The sequence below is a fragment of the Carassius auratus genome, linkage group LG44F, assembly GCF_003368295.1.
Source record: "Carassius auratus strain Wakin linkage group LG44F, ASM336829v1, whole genome shotgun sequence".
In the NCBI taxonomy this organism is placed as follows: Eukaryota; Metazoa; Chordata; class Actinopteri; order Cypriniformes; family Cyprinidae; genus Carassius; species Carassius auratus.
In genome coordinates this window covers 383,432-400,573 of record NC_039298.1, presented here as the reverse complement: position 1 = coordinate 400,573, position 17,142 = coordinate 383,432, and the positions used below count along the sequence as shown (strand labels likewise).

The following is a 17,142-nucleotide window of genomic DNA, read 5'->3' as shown; positions in this document are numbered from 1 at the left end:
ATCCCCATATACTACCTCTCTCCATCACGGAAAATGCATGTTTAACATTTTTATTAAACACCGTATAGTATTTTTTAAAGCCATTTGGTGTACAAGGGCACAGGAATTAAGGCGGGCGTCCATGGTGCGAATTCGGATGGTTGGAAGATCGCATGTCCACGCACACGGCACGAGTGAGTTTATCTGAAAATCATATGGACGAGATGATATACGACACAATTTTACAACGCGCAAATTCCAGAAGCAATCACACGAAGTTGATAGACACGTTCGACTTGAAGCACCGCTGAACGCACAGATGGATCACTGTATGACATTAAAGTAACGCGAGAGCGATAAGAGAGCACACATATCCAATGCATTTGAATCGCTCTCGCGGTACTTTGATGTCATACAGGTGATAATTCTGTGCAGCGCTGCTTCAAGTCGAATGTGCCTAATATAACTGCTCTCCCTCTCTCATAACTGCATAGAAAATATTGATACGAGCCGTGACTGTTTCCTACACGTACAGGTTATTTTTCAATAGGAAACCTGGACGTTTGGTCACCCTGTGTGTGTGTTCTTGTATATGGTTTTATCTAAAATAGGTATTACAATGTAAACATGGTTTGTGAGGACAATTCATGTGCCCTCGTTAACCAAATGGCTTTAAAAAATACTATACGGTGTTTAATAGAAATTTTAAACATGCATTTTCCATGATGGATAGAGGTAGTGTATGGAATACGTTATGTCCGTGAGAGAAAGAGAGAGAGAACACGTTGCTAGAAACATTATACAGCCCTCGCTGTTCCTGTCAGACTTCAGCGAGTTTATCCTCCTGGTCAGTAGTCCACATTCGCCCTGGCGCTGCCGTCTATGTCTTTTTCTCCTGTGGTTTTCCTAGTTCGTGATTGGTCAACTTCAGATAAATCAACAAACCGGCTTGTTCAACCGCACCAACGTCACAAATTCAAACCGATAGCTCACAAACATTTTAGACATGTTTAAAAATGATTGGGAGGTCGGGAAGTGCTCGTAAGCCACTCTGCTCGGCTCGTAATTCATCGCAAATGATACGAGCCGCGACCATACGAGCTTACGCGATTTCCACACGATTGAAAAAAAACGCATGCGAACTCGTACAACAGCAAAAATCACACCGTGTACGCCCCGCCTTTAGGCTGGCCACAATAAAAGGCCACTCTACAATGTGCAGTTTTATCACACAGCACAATGCCACAGATGTGGCAAGTTTTGAGGGAGCATGAAATTGAACTTTAAATTCCCTTTAAAGATTAATTCATGATAAATTATAAAAGGTACAAACAAACTAAAAACACGCAAAAACAACAGTTCAATTAATAAATGACAATGACATTTGACTGCAGTGCTTAAAATTTTTATTTTGCTTTAATTCAGCTTGAATCTATATCAGCAATAATTGACTTCTGAAAGCTGCCACACTTGGTTATAATAAACGCACATGATTGATGCAGTTTTTAATTATCCAAACAGGGTAAATGCAACGTAGAATAGTAGCAAGTAGAGAGAAGACCTGACAACCAAAATGAAACAGTTTAATTTAAATACATGACCAAATGGGGTGATAATAAATGGTTGATAGTACACAACAAACTAACTAAGGGAAAATGAAGCTGAGTGAAAGTGTGACAAAGGCCTCTTGCACTTGGTAAGTCTTTAGTAAGACCTGCACCCAAGTTCAGGGGGGTTGCTTACTTACAACACCATCTCTACAAAAGAAAGAAATACAAATAATAACATGAGCAAACACAAAACTTTAGAGTTTTTATTATTGATTATGGGTTATATTAAAACTAAAATTTTATATAAGTGTCATGATTATGATAGCAACATAAAGTTTGTTTTACCATTGCAGCAACCCCACTGGCCGGCTGCTGTCTTGCAACAGAACTGCTCAGTAGAGCAGAAGAGATTTCCATTACAATGAACTGACTCAGTCTGGCTCTTCCATTCTGGAGCCTGGTCAATGGGGACAGACTGCAACAAAGATAAATAAATATGAAGCTTAGATAAATATGTTTGAATAATAGAATATAATATACCATTGAAGTCATTATCTGTCATGCATGTGGGTAACTGTTACACGGTGGCTTTCGTGATAGGTTGCATTGCTATTCACATATTTTGAGTTACTGGTTGCATGGCTTGCATTACTGGTTTCATATAGTTTGCAATATTTTAGCATCATATACAGAGTGCTGACTCACCTGAGGTTTCTGGATAGCCTTGGTGGCCAGCTCAGCAGAAGATGGAATTTTCAGCCACCCCCTCAAACAATGGGTGGATCTCGGACTGCAGTGATAACCATGACGACAGCAATGACGTCCATCTCTGCAGCACTGACCCTGAAGAGTGGGAAGAATGAGCCAGGGTTAAACATGAAACATAACTTAACAGAGTATAAAAGAGTTACTGATTCACTGACCATTGGGACTGGGCAGCAGTACCAAATACCATGAGGAGAACGACAGCATGTTTTTCCATTAGGACATGTATTACAAGCATCACAGTATACCACAGAAACAGAGGCACTGTCAGACTCTAATTGGCCTGAGAGCTCCATCATTGGCTCATCTGCAGCTACAAGAGCTGCCATGAAGAAAATCAACACTGGAACCATCTGAAAACATTAAAGGAGTTTGTTTTATATTATTATAGCCTTTTCTTTCATTTTTCCTGACGGTGAGAATAAGAACATTTACCTTGCTGTCTGGGTCTCCTCTGGTGAAGATTGTTTTGCTGCTGGTTGGGTGGTCCTGTGATGTTCTGACTGTCCCTCATATACTGTATTTGTACCCATGGCTCCTCCTACTGTAAATACAGGAAATCTGGTCAGTTAGATTTTAACCAGGACATTTAGATACCATTTTATGATTTTCTAAACATACAGAAGTTTTTTTCTTGATCATAATGTTATCAGATATGAAAGAAAGGGAATGAGAGTGAGACGATCACTTCCTCACATCCAAACGCATATATGTAACAATGTATTCGTTATTAGTAATAAACATTAATTAATCAATCAATTAAAAATAAAACTTTTGCATTACATGTTGTATAAAGTTTGCATTACTTTGGAGTTACTGACAGATCTGAGTTTTCTGTATATTTATTTCAGTCATAAATATCTATATCTACAGTGCCCTCCAAAAGTATTGGAACAGTGAAGGAAAAATTTAAAAAATGTTTTATTATTGGCTGTTTCAGCTCATACATGTTTTACATAAGAAGAATGGCACTTTTAGAGTTTCATTCCTGTATCCTATGATCATAATTATCGGGACAATTTAACTTAAAGCAAATGTAAAAGTTTGAAAGCTAGTATTTAGCATGCAATCACAACAACCCATAGATATCACCAAGTTCTTGGTCTCATCCTTAGAAAAGCATTTAATTCAGCCATTTTCAACTGAGTTTCTGCCTGTAGTCTCTTCTTCAGCTGGTGAGAAGCATCTTCAGTTTGATTTGTTGTTTCTTTTTACAAACGGAGGGAGAAATTGAATTGATTTTACTATAATCGAGAACATGCCACAGAGTGTGTTTTGAAACCTTTTAATTTTTCTGTTTAAAATAATTGTCATATGCCCTTTTATTGTCCACTGTTTATTTGCAGCTTGAACATATTCAATAATGTTTTATTACTGCTGGAAAATGTTAAAATTAAATGTTGAAAAAGTTAAAATGCAGTCTGATTAAAATCATACAAGTATGTTCAGTACAAGTATGCAGGTCATTATAACATGATAGGTTGCATTACTGGTTGCATTGTTTCCATTACCTTGGCATCATATAGTATTTGATCCTGCATTATGTGTGCATGTGTGTCATAAGATTCCAGGTCTGATTAAAATGTCCTAGCAAAAAAAAAGTTTGAACAAATATTTATTTAAAATTTATGCTAAGAGAGTTGAGAAGATTGCATTAAAATGATTTCTTAAATAAAAACTGTATGTAGGATATTGATTGAAAGAGACTGAATAGAATTCCCAGTTACACTTTTACTAGTGGTCTGACCAAAAAAAAAAAAAAAAAAAAAAAAACCTTTAATTAATCCTTTACAATGTTTTTGTGATGTAAAAAAGGAAAAGGAAAAGGAAATATGGGCACAAAGTATAATAAAAGTCTATACAGTATAAGCTTTCCAACTGAAGACTCATGAGATGAACCTTTGAGCTATTTCAGAGAAATGGTTTATCATCTACATTATCTTCATTAGTCAAGATTCACTTTCACAATTCATGCCTAATTGAAAAAAGTCTAATAATAATGTGTAAAAATAAAAATAAAATAAAAAATGTTCTTGGCAGTTTGTGACAACTAGAATAATCATTTTGCATTTAATGACTTATACAATATACTAAAGACTAAGGGGTAAGACTATAGCACAGAAAACTATATATAATACTTTTTGAGCAACATGACATTAGCAACTGATTATGTAGGAAACTGCAGATAAATGTGCATAATCAATTGCATGAATGTACAAAAGCAATTGCAACTTATTCAAAAGAATGAGAAACTGGTTTTATGATGTGTATAAGTGACTAAATGATGTGGAGGTTGTACAAGTAGTTTTGAGAATTTAATTTCTGTTTTGAAAAATGCACCAAAGAAAAACTGTAAACTGCCTGTCATGCAACCTTATGTACATCAAATGCAAAAGTGCCATTTGTAATCTTTTTTTTTAAACAAACACAGCTTAAATGAAGTCTCAATCATAGCGCCTCACCACTGCATACAGCAAACAGGTAAAAGGTTTAGTTCACCCAAAAATGAAAATTATTCACCCTCAAAGCATTCTAGTTGTATGTGACTTTCTTCCTTCAGACGAATCCAATTGGAGTTATAATAAAAATTGTCCTGGCACCTCCAAGCCTTTCAATGGGGGTAAGTGGGTGTTGGTTGTCAAATGTTTATTATGTTTGAAATATGGATATTTATCTTAGAGAAATGCATGGATTCGCTACAGGAGGCCTCTATTCACTCCCCAGAGCCGTGTGAGGAATGTTTTATTACGGATGGGTGCAATTTATTTCACATTTTCTAAATTGTTGATAACCAACACCTGCTTACCCCATAATCTCATAACACCACTTATACCACCATATCTTGTTTTACATGTTTTTCTTATTATGCGTTATGGAAGGCAGGAAGGTGTAGATTATTATCTCTTAAATTACACTTACAATTACAATTAGGATTGATATAGGCAATGGAAACATTTTAAAAAACTAAAATGTAAATGTAGTTTTTTAAACCATTTGCTGAAACTTCTTATTAATATCAGTGTTGAAAACAGTTGTGCTGCTTAATCCTGTGATAATATTTTTCCAGGTTTCTTTGATAAACAGAAAGTTCAAAAGAAAAGCATTTATTATAATCATAAATCTTTGTAACATTGTATAATATTATATTAACTAAATATCTGCATACCATCTTCTATGTCACTTTATATCAATTTAATTGTGCTTGCAGACTAAAAGTATTATTTTGTATAGTTTATCTTTTGATGCTTGCTTTCTTTTTCTTTCTTTCTTTCTTTCTTTCTTTCTTTCTTTCTTTCTTTCTTTCTTTCTTTCTTTCTTTCTTTCTTTCTTTCTTTCTTCATCATTCATATTCTTCTTCTTTCTGACCCCAAACTTTTGAATGGTGGAATATACAATTAAATGTCTCCCAGGTAAAATACTTATGAATAATTATATTGAAATATTAAATTATTAATACAGTTTTTTTTACAATCACTATGACAGTTTTTTCAAAAACTTTAACAAGTTTCCTAAACTCTTAACACGGTTAGCACAACATCCGTCTGTGTAGGCTGTACAATTAACACATTTCTTGTTGCTTTGACACAAAATGCATAGAGTTAACACCAATTTAAAAAGCTTGAACTTCTTTTACACACAAGGTCAACTAAGACCAAAACAAGACTAACTTACAACTAACCTACAAATGAAGAACTTTGGGCAGATTAGATGACATTTATTTATTTACGTTTTATTCTACTGTGGCCTTTTCTGTTCTGTAAATTTAGTATTTTCACATAATGACAAAAAGTATAAATACAGTTTTTCTCAGTCACTTTCGTTTTTTTTGTTGAATCATTCTTGACATTTGCAAATCAGTAAGTGCATTTCAGTGCAAAAACACCATGGATTACCAGCAAAAACCAATCTCCTGCTCAGAATCAAGATAAAAATCACAATTACAGTTTTTTTACAGACGCTAGGACAAATTTCTCAATACTTAGGGCACTTTTGCAAAACTCTTCACACAGTGAGCACAACAGAAGTCTATGTGGGCTAAACTGAGGATCAATTATCATTGCTTTGGCACAAAATGCATTCAATGACTACATCTCTCAAATTTCATGAATTCTTTTCTCCCTCAGACACAACAACTGCCAAAACTCTTTGTACAAAAAGGGCCAATTTGCACATGCTTACATACTGTTTTCAGAACTGTTAAACTTATGTTCAAAACAATAACATAATACAAAACTGAATAAGACAGCAATTTGCTACATTTCTACAGTAATATTTGAATGAAATATATTTTAAACCTTAAAATTAAATGCTATAAAAACGATAGGACAATTAGTGGATTAGCATTACTATTGTATCTGTATCAGTGGATGCTGTGTATACAAATTCTTGTATTTTGGAATTACTCAGTCCTTGTTTTACACAATAAAACATTGTATAATGCTACATGTTGTTAGTGTTTTTTAGGTCATTGTTTTGTGGGTGACAAAGTGTGTTTGTCGGCTGTCAACCTTTGCTAGTGTTCTGGAAGAATGAGTTGATTTGAGACCTGAATAAAGTGTTTTGGAAGTTGTAGTGCATTTTGAATGTGAAATTAACTGCTTTGCCAAGCTGAAAGTTGGTTAGGGAAACTGTGTCAAGAGTTTTGCAAAAGTGGCCTAATTATTGAGAAATGTGGCCTAGCATCTGTAAAAAGCTGTAATGCCAAATTTACAAACAAATCTAATAATAATGTGCAAAAATGAAAAATGTGCTTGGCAGTTTATGACAACAAGATTAACCATTTTGCGTTTAATGACTTATACGATGAACTAGAGACTAGATGTTTTAAGGGGTAAGACTAGCACAGAAAACTATATATAATACTTTTTGAGCAACATGACATTAGCAACTGATAATCTAGGAAACTGCAGATAAATGTGCATAATCAATTGCATGAATGTACAAAAGCAATTGCAACTTGTTTAAAAGAAAGAGAAACTGGATTTATGATGTGTATAAATGACTAAATTATGTGGAGGTTGTATAAGTAGTTTTGAGAATTTCATTTCTGATTTGAGAAATGCAACAAAGTGACTGAGAAAAACTGTAAATGAAAGCTATTTTGCATTTTCTTTCTCTTGTATTATTGTTTTCGCTCCTTTTCTGCCCAATAAAATGGCCCCACCCCTTTCACTTGATTGACAGGTTTCCGTGTAGATGTTGGAAATGCAAATGCAAAAGGAAATGCGATTTCATTTGAGTTTTGGCAGTTTACATGCACAGTGCAGAGAGAGTGAAAAGGCAATGTGGTAATTAATATTGATTTAAATATGACAGGCTCATAGCTCGTAAGATATGGTAAACACAATTGCAAACAGACTTAGGATGTCCATTTTAAATTTGGCAGACACTGTGCCTTTGCTTAAACGAAAATGCAAACGGTAATGCGCAAACGGTAAATACAATTTGTGATTCCTTTTGAATAATGTCCGCAATATTATTCCATACACTTGGGTATGTGGTCCTGAATCTGATTTGTATCCGATCTTTTGAAATGCAACCTCCGTCTGAATGGCCAGGCCACGTGTCCGACCCGTAAGTCATTGATACGCTAAAAACATCATAATTCTGTGTTGTGGGAGGCCCCGCCAAGATGGCGCTCTGAGCAGATGTGTCTGGTTGAGCTCTGCAAACCTAGCTGTTATAATAATATTGAATTGGGTGAACATATACTTTATTGAGTTTTTTTTTTTTTTTTTTTGACAATTACTGCTCACTTCAAATTTTGGCTGTTGTCCACGGACCAAAATGAGCAAACAAGAGAAGAGAAAGACAGAAGATACTCTCTGTCAGTCTGTTTTACCGGAGGCAAAAGATAAATTTCCAGATGTTGTTGACACGGTACACCGACTCGGCCTCATGAAATCAAACAACAACCAACCCAGAGGAGTCATTATACAATTTACATCCAGGATTTACCGTGATGCTGTCTGGCGTTCTGCCAAGAAGTCAACCTTCTTGAAAGACAATAACTTGAAGCTGGCGGAGGACCTGTCAGCTGATGACCGCGCCTGGAGAAACCGACTCTGGCCAGCCGTGGATAAAGCACGCAAGGAGAACAAGCTGGCATTCTTCGTTGGAGGACGCGCGTTCGTGAATGGAAAAGAAATTTTTCCACCTCAGTGACTGGTTCTGTGATGGCACAAGGTACAAACTGGAGTACAAACTGGAGTAAAGTATGGCTTAGCTGTCTTTACTATCTCTCACATTACAATTTTTTATTATTATTATTATTATTTTTTTTATTACCTGATTTTGTATGTAATCGCGCTAAGAGCCGATTAGAATTTAACTGCTGTACTTTTGTTGATAATCTAAATATGCCCTTTAATTTAAGAAGGCATGCAGCACTCTGATTATTGCTCCTGGCAGAGCTGAACAGCAGCCTTTTTTATTGAGCGAGGTTTTGGTTTTTGCTTTCTATAAAGAGTGAGAGATTGAATTGTTTGTTCTCTTCAAATGTACAATTATTTGAGATGGTACATATGCCACATTAGCTTAACTTACTACTATTTCTTGCTATGTTCTAAGTTCACATTTCCCCATAGGGTTTGCAGTTCTCACCTTCTACAGTACTCTCTTAAGTGACCACAGGATTTCAACATAACTACTCATTCACTTATTCGGTCTAAGCTTTCATTTTTAATTATTTATTATTATTTTTTTAAGCTTATTATCCTTATGTCTTTGTCTATTATTTTCTTAAATGCGAGAGGTTTAAGAAACAACATTAAACGTAAAGCCGTATTTTTGTTTTGCAAGCAGTTTAACATAGATTTTTGCTTTATACAAGAGTCGCACTCAACAGAACAAGACAAGTCTTTTTGGAGGTCGCAGTGGGGTGATGATTTGTGGATGTCCCATGGCACAGAGCGGGCTGCAGGTGTTTGTATACTGAAACACAGTATTAATGGGAAAATTTTGATCTCTGACTGTGATAAACTCGAGTATTTTTTAATACTCCAGGCTGCACAGTCTTTTTATATTCTAGTCAATGTGTATGGCTTCAACTATAAAACAGAGAATAATATCTTTTTTGTCAAGTTGGAAAAGCGTTTGCTGTACTGGTTATCCAAATATCCAGATTCTTCAATAATCTTTGGTGGTGACTTCAACACTGTGTTGGACAACAGTATGGATAGAGGGTCCTCTAGAAGTTCAGACTCCTCTACCTCACATATAAGGCTATTTGCACAAAGATTTGATTTGGCTGATTCCTGGAGGGACTCGCATCCAGGTCAAAGAGCATATACTTTGTGCAATAAGACACAGACCAGTCACTCGCGCATCGACTATTGGCTTATTTCAAAAGATTTTAAGGAAGTTTCACGAGTTCACACTTACATATAATTAGCTGAAGTATTATAGTGCATATTTGGCGTGCTCTCCGGGGAAGGGGCTCCGAGCTCGGGAATGGCCCGAACCTAGAGTAACCCCCCCCCCCCCCCCGTATATGTAAAAGTGTAAAATGAACTATAGTGGAGGAGATGGGGATGGAGGGGGGATGCTGACAAACCATCAATAGAGACAGGTAGGCTAATTCAGCTGTATTTATACCCTAAGGTTGATTATATTAAGTGGCTCCACCTGTGTTAATTAGGCTAAGTATCTGACGTGCTCCTCCCGAACCTTGTTATGAAACTGCATTTCACGAGTTCACACTTAAATATAATTAGATGAAGTATTATAGTGCATATTTGGCATGCTGTCCGGGGAAGGGGCTCTGAGCTCGGGAATGGCCCGAACCTAGAGTACCCCCCAAAAAGCAATAGCGGAAAGGACAGCCGCCAGACTAAGGACCCCCCACAATAGCTTTGACATCTGGCGGGGACTGATATTTAAAAAAGCAGGTTGGAAGGGCCTATATGTACTCCAGTGATTGCAACTTTACCTATTGGAGAAATGGGCCCCACTGGCTGCTTGTGTCGGACTATGTGATTTAGGGCGCCCGGTTGGGGGGGTTCAAGCCGTTGCACAACCGGAGCACCTCACTGCATTGGAACGGATGAGCCCCACCGGCCGATAGCAGAGGAGCGACGTGATTGGATTGACCGACCAGGAGGGCCCGAGTTGTCTCGACCGGAATAGGTCACGGTGTTGGCGTACGGGCCCTACTGGCTAATGAGCCCCTGCTAGTCAGTGGGCAACCAGGGCAGATACCTAACTGAGAGGACCCATGAAGCCTCCGACTGGAGATCAAGACTCAGGACGACGGACGTGTAAGTCCTCTCGGTTTGAGCAGATAAACAGCTTTGGGCTGCCGACAAAGAGGACTCTTGCAACACCCAACGGGAGATCAATACTCACGGCATCGGATGGATAAGACCTGTTTGTGGGCAGCAAGAAAAGAAAACCCAACCGGGAGCACTCTCGCCTACATCTGACATGAGCACAATACTCAACGGCGTCAGACGGGTAAGCCTCGCCAGCCGGGGAGCGAGAAAAGGAAAACCCGACTGCGCGGGCTCTCACAGCATCCGATGGGAGATCAGGACTCAGAACATCGAACGGGTAAGCCTCACCAGACGGGGGGGGAAAGATTTGGACAGAGTTTGGCGGGAAGTGGAGACTCTTGTCGTCGTATGCGAGCACCGCCACCCGTCAAACAGGAACGAAAGTTTAGGTGACTGTGAGACTCTCGCTGACGTCCGATGGGAGCTCAATACTCAAGGCATCGAACGGGTAAGCCTCCCCGACCGTAGCATTGAAAAGTAAAATTCAAGTGGCTGGGAGACTCTCGCCGACGTCCGATGGGAGCTCAATACTCAAGACACCGAACGGATAAGTCTCGCCAACTGTAGAAAGGAAAAGGTAAGGTTGTCTAGCCGGGAGGCTCTCGCCGACGTCCGATGGGAGCTCAATACTCAAGGAATCGAACGGATAAGCCTCTCCGGACGTAAGACGGAAAGGTAAAGTTGTGTTGCCAGGAGGCTCTTGCCGGCGTCCGATGGGAGCTCAATTCTCAAGGCATCGAACGGATAAGCCTCGCTGACTGTAGGAGGAAAAGGTAAGGGTGTGTGGCCTGGAGGCTCGCGCCAGCATCCCGAGGGAGCTTAATACTGACGGCGTCGGATGGGTAAGCCTTTTAGACCAAAGGATGAAAAAAGATGTCTGGCCGGGAGACTTCGCAACCATCTGACGGGAGCTCAATACTCATGGTGTCGAATGGGTAGGCCTCGCCGACCGTAGAAAGGAAAAGTAATGTGGTCTAGGCGGGAGGCTCTTACCGACGTCTGATGGGAGGTAATTACTCACAGCATCAGACGGGAAAGCTTCTCCGAACGGAAGACAGAAAGGTAAAGTTGTATGGCTAGTATTTGGCCAGACAGTGAAGGAGGTTTTTTTTTTTTTTTTTTAAACACGGAAAAGGCAAAGGTTAGATCAAGCCGGGAGCACTCTTGAAGTGCCTGACAGGGGTTCAATACTAAGAACAATTTGGTTGTCTAAAGGGTAGATGCTATGAGGATTACTGCATAATTGTTTAACGAATCCAATGAGCTGCTTCCGATATAAAGTCAGAAAATCTTGGTGCAGTCACTGTATTTGAAAATTTAAGTGTACAAAAAATAAATAGAATTTCCTGTGCCAGTGTACCTCAGATGAGTGCCATTAATCAGCGATATGGCCATTGTCAATCGTCATCTTGTCAGTGCGTGAGATTGACGATACGTATACGTATGTAATCGTGCTTGGGTGGAGGAAGACAGAGATTCTGTTCTTGTCATGGCATGACTTTTTGCTGTTTTAAACCATGCGGGTGAAAGAAAGAGAGCCTATGGAATCACCGATAGTCTAAAAGAATATACTTTCAGATGCACTGATAAACTGATGTTAAATATGAAATTATTATATTTAAAACAGCTAGTTCATGTAATCGGGTACTACGGTCATCTCGCTTGTCTTGTGAAAAATTTGCTGCATCTGCACACGGAAGTTATCTATCTAAATGATCTGGATATCGGTCAATGGTGAAAAAATAGAGGATTTCATTTAAAGTTCAACAATTAAACTTTAAATAAGTAAATAAGAACACTGATCAATGAAGACTTACCCGGCTTTGCAGTCGCAGTGAGCAGTGATTATTTCGCCGTTCTCTCTGGCGATCACCCACGGGAGATGCGAATCATGCTGTGACTCTGCTTGGCCAGGTCTAACCTCTGCTTTTAGCACGATCACTGCTTTCTGTTTGGCAGAAAAGATTGGCCCAACTTTTTGAGAAACAAAATAATCATAGGCCTTCAGACTTTTGAAAGCCTTTAATCTTTCATGAGTGAAGGGTCCAGGGGTTTCTATTAAATAAGAATAAATGTCTCCCCAGCAGATTGGTGGCCAAGACACGGGCGAGTCGGACCAACGTTTTTTGTCATCCCAGATCTCATATGGGCTTTGAATTGTGGCAAGGTGTACTCTCAATCTGAGGTTAAAGTGGCCTGTGCAATCTATAACTTTTTTAAATTTACATTTTTGAAAGTAGAGATGCAGCAGTTTTTTTTAGATGTGGGAGGCTTTTATTTTGTAATTACACATCAGACTGTCCTGAAACGTTGCAGCTGACATTGTGGCAAGGTGTACTCTCAATCTGAAGGTGAAAGTGGCCTGTGCAATCTATAAATTAGATTTTTATAGATTTTTGAAAATAGATGCAGCATCCCATTTATGAGATTTGTGAGGCTCTTATTTTGTAATTACACATCAGACAGTCCTGAAACGATGCATCTGACATTGTGGCAAGGTGTACTCTCAATCTGAGGTGAAAGTGGCCTGTGCAATCTATAACTTTAATTTTTATAGATTTTTGAAAGTAGATGCAGCAGCATGCAGCTGACACTGTACTTTCTGTCTGTGCATTCTAGAACTTTTATTTGTATAGCTTTTCGAATGTAGAGATGCAGCAAGCATATATTATTGTTCTTATTTTGTAATATGAGTATTAGAGGTTTTTTATTTTGGTATTCAGCATCAGACAGTAACGGACTATGTGTTCGGGGAAAAAGTAGCGTTCGCTGGAAGAGCACTCCATTCAGATCAGTTCTCTGACGGTATTACCGTAATACGCAGTTTATACGCGACCCTGGAAATAACGTGGCGGCTAGATTGACCGTGCTTTTCTACTTGGCGGCTGGCTTGACCGCAGTGCAAAACCGATATGGTGTACCACGGCAGCACAACTGCGATGCGCGAGCACCTCACCTCACCAACATCTTGGCGCTCTCCGGTTATGATTTAACTGGTTACGGTGTGATCTGGTGACCAACTTCCTGGTTCAGGTCTAATATTCTTGCCTGCAAAAAAGAGTGCGACGCTTATCGCGCGCCTACATTGGAAATGACGTGATAAGTGAACGGCCCCTTAAAAGACGGCGCGCTGCGAGACAACAGTCACAAACCCCCGAGCTACCCCGAATCAGCTCCAGATCTCTGGAAACCAAGCTAAACCATAGCAGAACCCGGACAACATTTTATGGTTTGTGATGCTAAAGAACATGTCATGACTACTGTAAATTTATGGCTACTGTGGTTTAATAAAAATTCATATTTACCATAGTAAAATCATTTTCTTTGCCTCTTTATTATTTTATACTGTAAAAACTTCGACCACATTGGTTGAAAATGAATAAAGGTTGAAATATTATATTAGAAGTTGTATATATTTTAGTAAAGTTCTCCAAAGGATTCAATGACTAATTAAAAAAAGAACATTAGATTAATTATTTATTGTAATAAAAATAATTGTTAGATTAGTTGACAGAAAAAAATAATCGTTATTTGCAGTTCTACCTCGCACCGATAGATTTGATTAGAAAACATCACATCCGGTTGGGCGTTCGCATACGGTCTAGTCGCAGAAGATCAAATACTGGAACGCATCCGAGGCTCAAATCGGATCTGAAATTTCTGTATACGTATGTGATCAGAACTCCATGCAGCTGCTGCACTACTTTCTAGCTGCGAACCTGTATTTAGAGTCTTCACCTGAAAATGTATTGATTACGACGCGCGGTCTGCGCCGCTAGATGAGGCAGCCTCAAACTGCGTCTCGGTCGGAAAAGCCGCTGCGACAGGCTGAGCCGCGGTGGGTAAGAACTGAAGTGTGATTCCAGCACTCAAGGAGAGCCCGGTCTTGATCGGATCAATCGTGGTGTTAAGCCGAGGCGAGCTCGAGCTTTGCATGGTCTATTGGCCAAGACGTGTGGCTTGGCGAAAAGAGCAGCTGTCGCGACAACGTTTGATGGTGCTCAGCGGCCGTGTTTAATGATCATGGGTATCAGCAAAAGTAGAAGATCTGAAAAATCCCCGGTACGGATCTCCTTGGTGGAAGAAAAATTGGGTCTGTGATAAGATGGCAGACAGAGCGAACCGGGATGCTGACAAACCATCAATGGAGACAGGTAGGCTAATTCAGCTGTATTTATACCCTAAGGTTGATTATATTAAGTGGCTCCACCTGTGTTAATTAGGCTAAGTATCTGACGTGCTCCTCCCGAACCTTGTTATGAAACTGCATTAAAACAGATATTTTTCCTATGCCACTTTCAGATCACAAAACAATTCATTTAACTGTCCCTTTGTCTTCCCCCTCTAGTGCTAAGTCCTCATATTGGAAGCTTAACAGTACTATCCTCGAGCATAAAGAAGTAATTACCGAAGTTCATAATCTGGTAAAACATTATTGGAGCAAAGCTTTAGCTGAAAAGATATTCTGTAATAACTGGGAGCTTGTGAAATATGAACTTGGTAATTTTTTTTTTTAGAAAATACTGCATTAAGGTAGCGAGGAGAAGAAGGGCTGAGGAGACAGTGGTGATAGAGAAGATTTTTAACTTCCAAACCGATAGAGGCTTTCAGCGAATCTGATAAGGCTGAACTAAATGACTGGCAGCATAGGTTGGATGAGATTTATAAGCGCAAAGCTGAAGGAGCATTTGTCCGGTCTCGCAAACATTGGCTTGAAGAAGGTGAGCAGAATTCGGCTTACTTTTTCAGACTAGAGAAACATCAATCCAACACTAATTCTATTATAAAATTGAATATTAACGGGACAATTTCTAATGATCAGAGCACCATTGCAAAATATTGTGCAGATTTTTACTAGGGGTGTCACGATTTCGATTTTAAATCGAAATCAATCGAAATTAAGTCACAGTCTCAAACTTCGAATTAAAAAATGGAATCGTCGATGCTGCCACACCCCCATGTTGCGTCTGGTTACTTGCCAAGCGGAAAAAAAACGTGTTGAAGTGCTGCGAGTCAACCTCCTCTAACAGCCACTCAAGATAGCATGGCAACTGCAGATGCAGGAGACCCATCGACAGAACTCGAATCCCCTCCTCTTTCACTGAAGTCGCTGGTGTGGAAGTATTTTGGATTTCCAGTGAACGTTGTCGACAAAAAAAAAAAAAAAAAGTTTTCAAGCTGTGCTATGTGCGTGTACCATATTCTCTCACTGGCAGCACGACTAACATGGCAGGGCATCTCCGCAGGCACCACAAAAACATAGATTTATCTGTTAAACCAACAACTACACAAACTACTCTTCCGTCTTCATTTGGAATTAAACTTCCAAGCAACTCAACTCGTGCAAATGCAATTACGCGTGCGGTAGGAGTATTCATAGCCGCGGACATGCGACCTTATTCAGTGGTGGAAAACTCCGGTTTTAGGCATTTAATTAGCGTGCTAGAGCCACGCTACGAAATCCCAAGTAGAACGCATCTCACATCTACGGTGATTCCCGAATAATGTAAAAGAGAAAGTTATTGAAGGTCTGAGCAGCGCACATTTAGTTGCCTTGACTACAGATTGCTGGACATCCAGAGCAACACAGAGCTTCATGACTGTCTCAATGTAAAAATCGAGAATCGAATCGAACCGTGACCTTAGAATCGAAAATGCAATCGAATCGAGGATTTGGAGAATCGTGACACCCCTAATTTTTACAGTAAACTTTACTCTTCCAAGTATTGCCCTCAAGCTGCTTTTTCCTTGTTTAATTCTGTAAATAATATCACCCAGCTGAGTGAGGCTGATAGTGAATTTTGTGACAGGGTAATTTCCCTGAATGAAGTCACAGATGCTATAAAGTATCTTAGGCTAAACAAGTCCCCCGGGACAGACGGCCTTACTGCCGAGCTTTATAAACAATTCTCTGACAGCTTAGCCCCATTTCTTTTGGAAGTCTTTAAGGAGAGCATTGATAGGGGTGCACTCCCTCCCACTTTATGTCAGGGACTAATCACCCTGATTCCGAAACCAAGAAAGGACCCTCTGCTCTTAGATAATTGATGACCAATCTCTTTACTGAATAATGATTATAAGATACTAGCACTGATCCTTGCAAATAGAGTAAAACCTATTTTAGATACAGTCATTGATGAGAGTCAATCTGGTTTCATGCAGAATCGTCATATTTCTAACAACATAAGATTAATTTTAGATATAATGGATTACTGAGAGCTTGTGCAAGATGACAGTTTTATTCTTTTTCTCGATTTCTATAAGGCTTTTGACACCCTGGAACATGATTTTATTATTACAGCTTTGAATAAATTTGGCTTTGGTTAATCCTTTTGCAATGCAGTTCAGATGTTATATTCCAATAGTAATAGTTCTATAAAGCTTGCTAGCGGTATTTCCCCCAGATTTTCCCTGAAGCATGGAGTGAGGCGGGGTGCCCCCTGTCAGTGTATCTATTTCTCCTTTCTGTACAACTCCTTAGTTTACACATCAAACTTAGTCCGTTAAAGGGCTTGGTCATTGCTAACAGAGAAATACTCATAAGCCAGCTTGCAGATGACACTGCTCTATTTCTT

At 39.1% G+C, this 17,142-nt stretch overlaps 1 protein-coding gene across 1 annotated transcript; it reads right to left on the bottom strand.

Annotated features, from left to right (window-relative positions):
- Nucleotides 1-1,368: 1,368 nt before the first annotated feature.
- Nucleotides 1,369-2,838, bottom strand: LOC113068251 (granulins-like). The gene is made up of 5 exons (XM_026240914.1): nt 2,730-2,838; nt 2,453-2,647; nt 2,235-2,372; nt 1,875-2,004; nt 1,369-1,736 (listed from the first exon to the last, which is right to left on the bottom strand). The coding sequence occupies exons 2-5, from the start codon at nt 2,645-2,647 to the stop codon at nt 1,723-1,725; spliced, it is 477 nt and encodes a 158-aa protein (XP_026096699.1). The 5' UTR covers nt 2,730-2,838; the 3' UTR covers nt 1,369-1,722.
- Between the last annotated feature and the right edge of the window lie 14,304 nt (nt 2,839-17,142).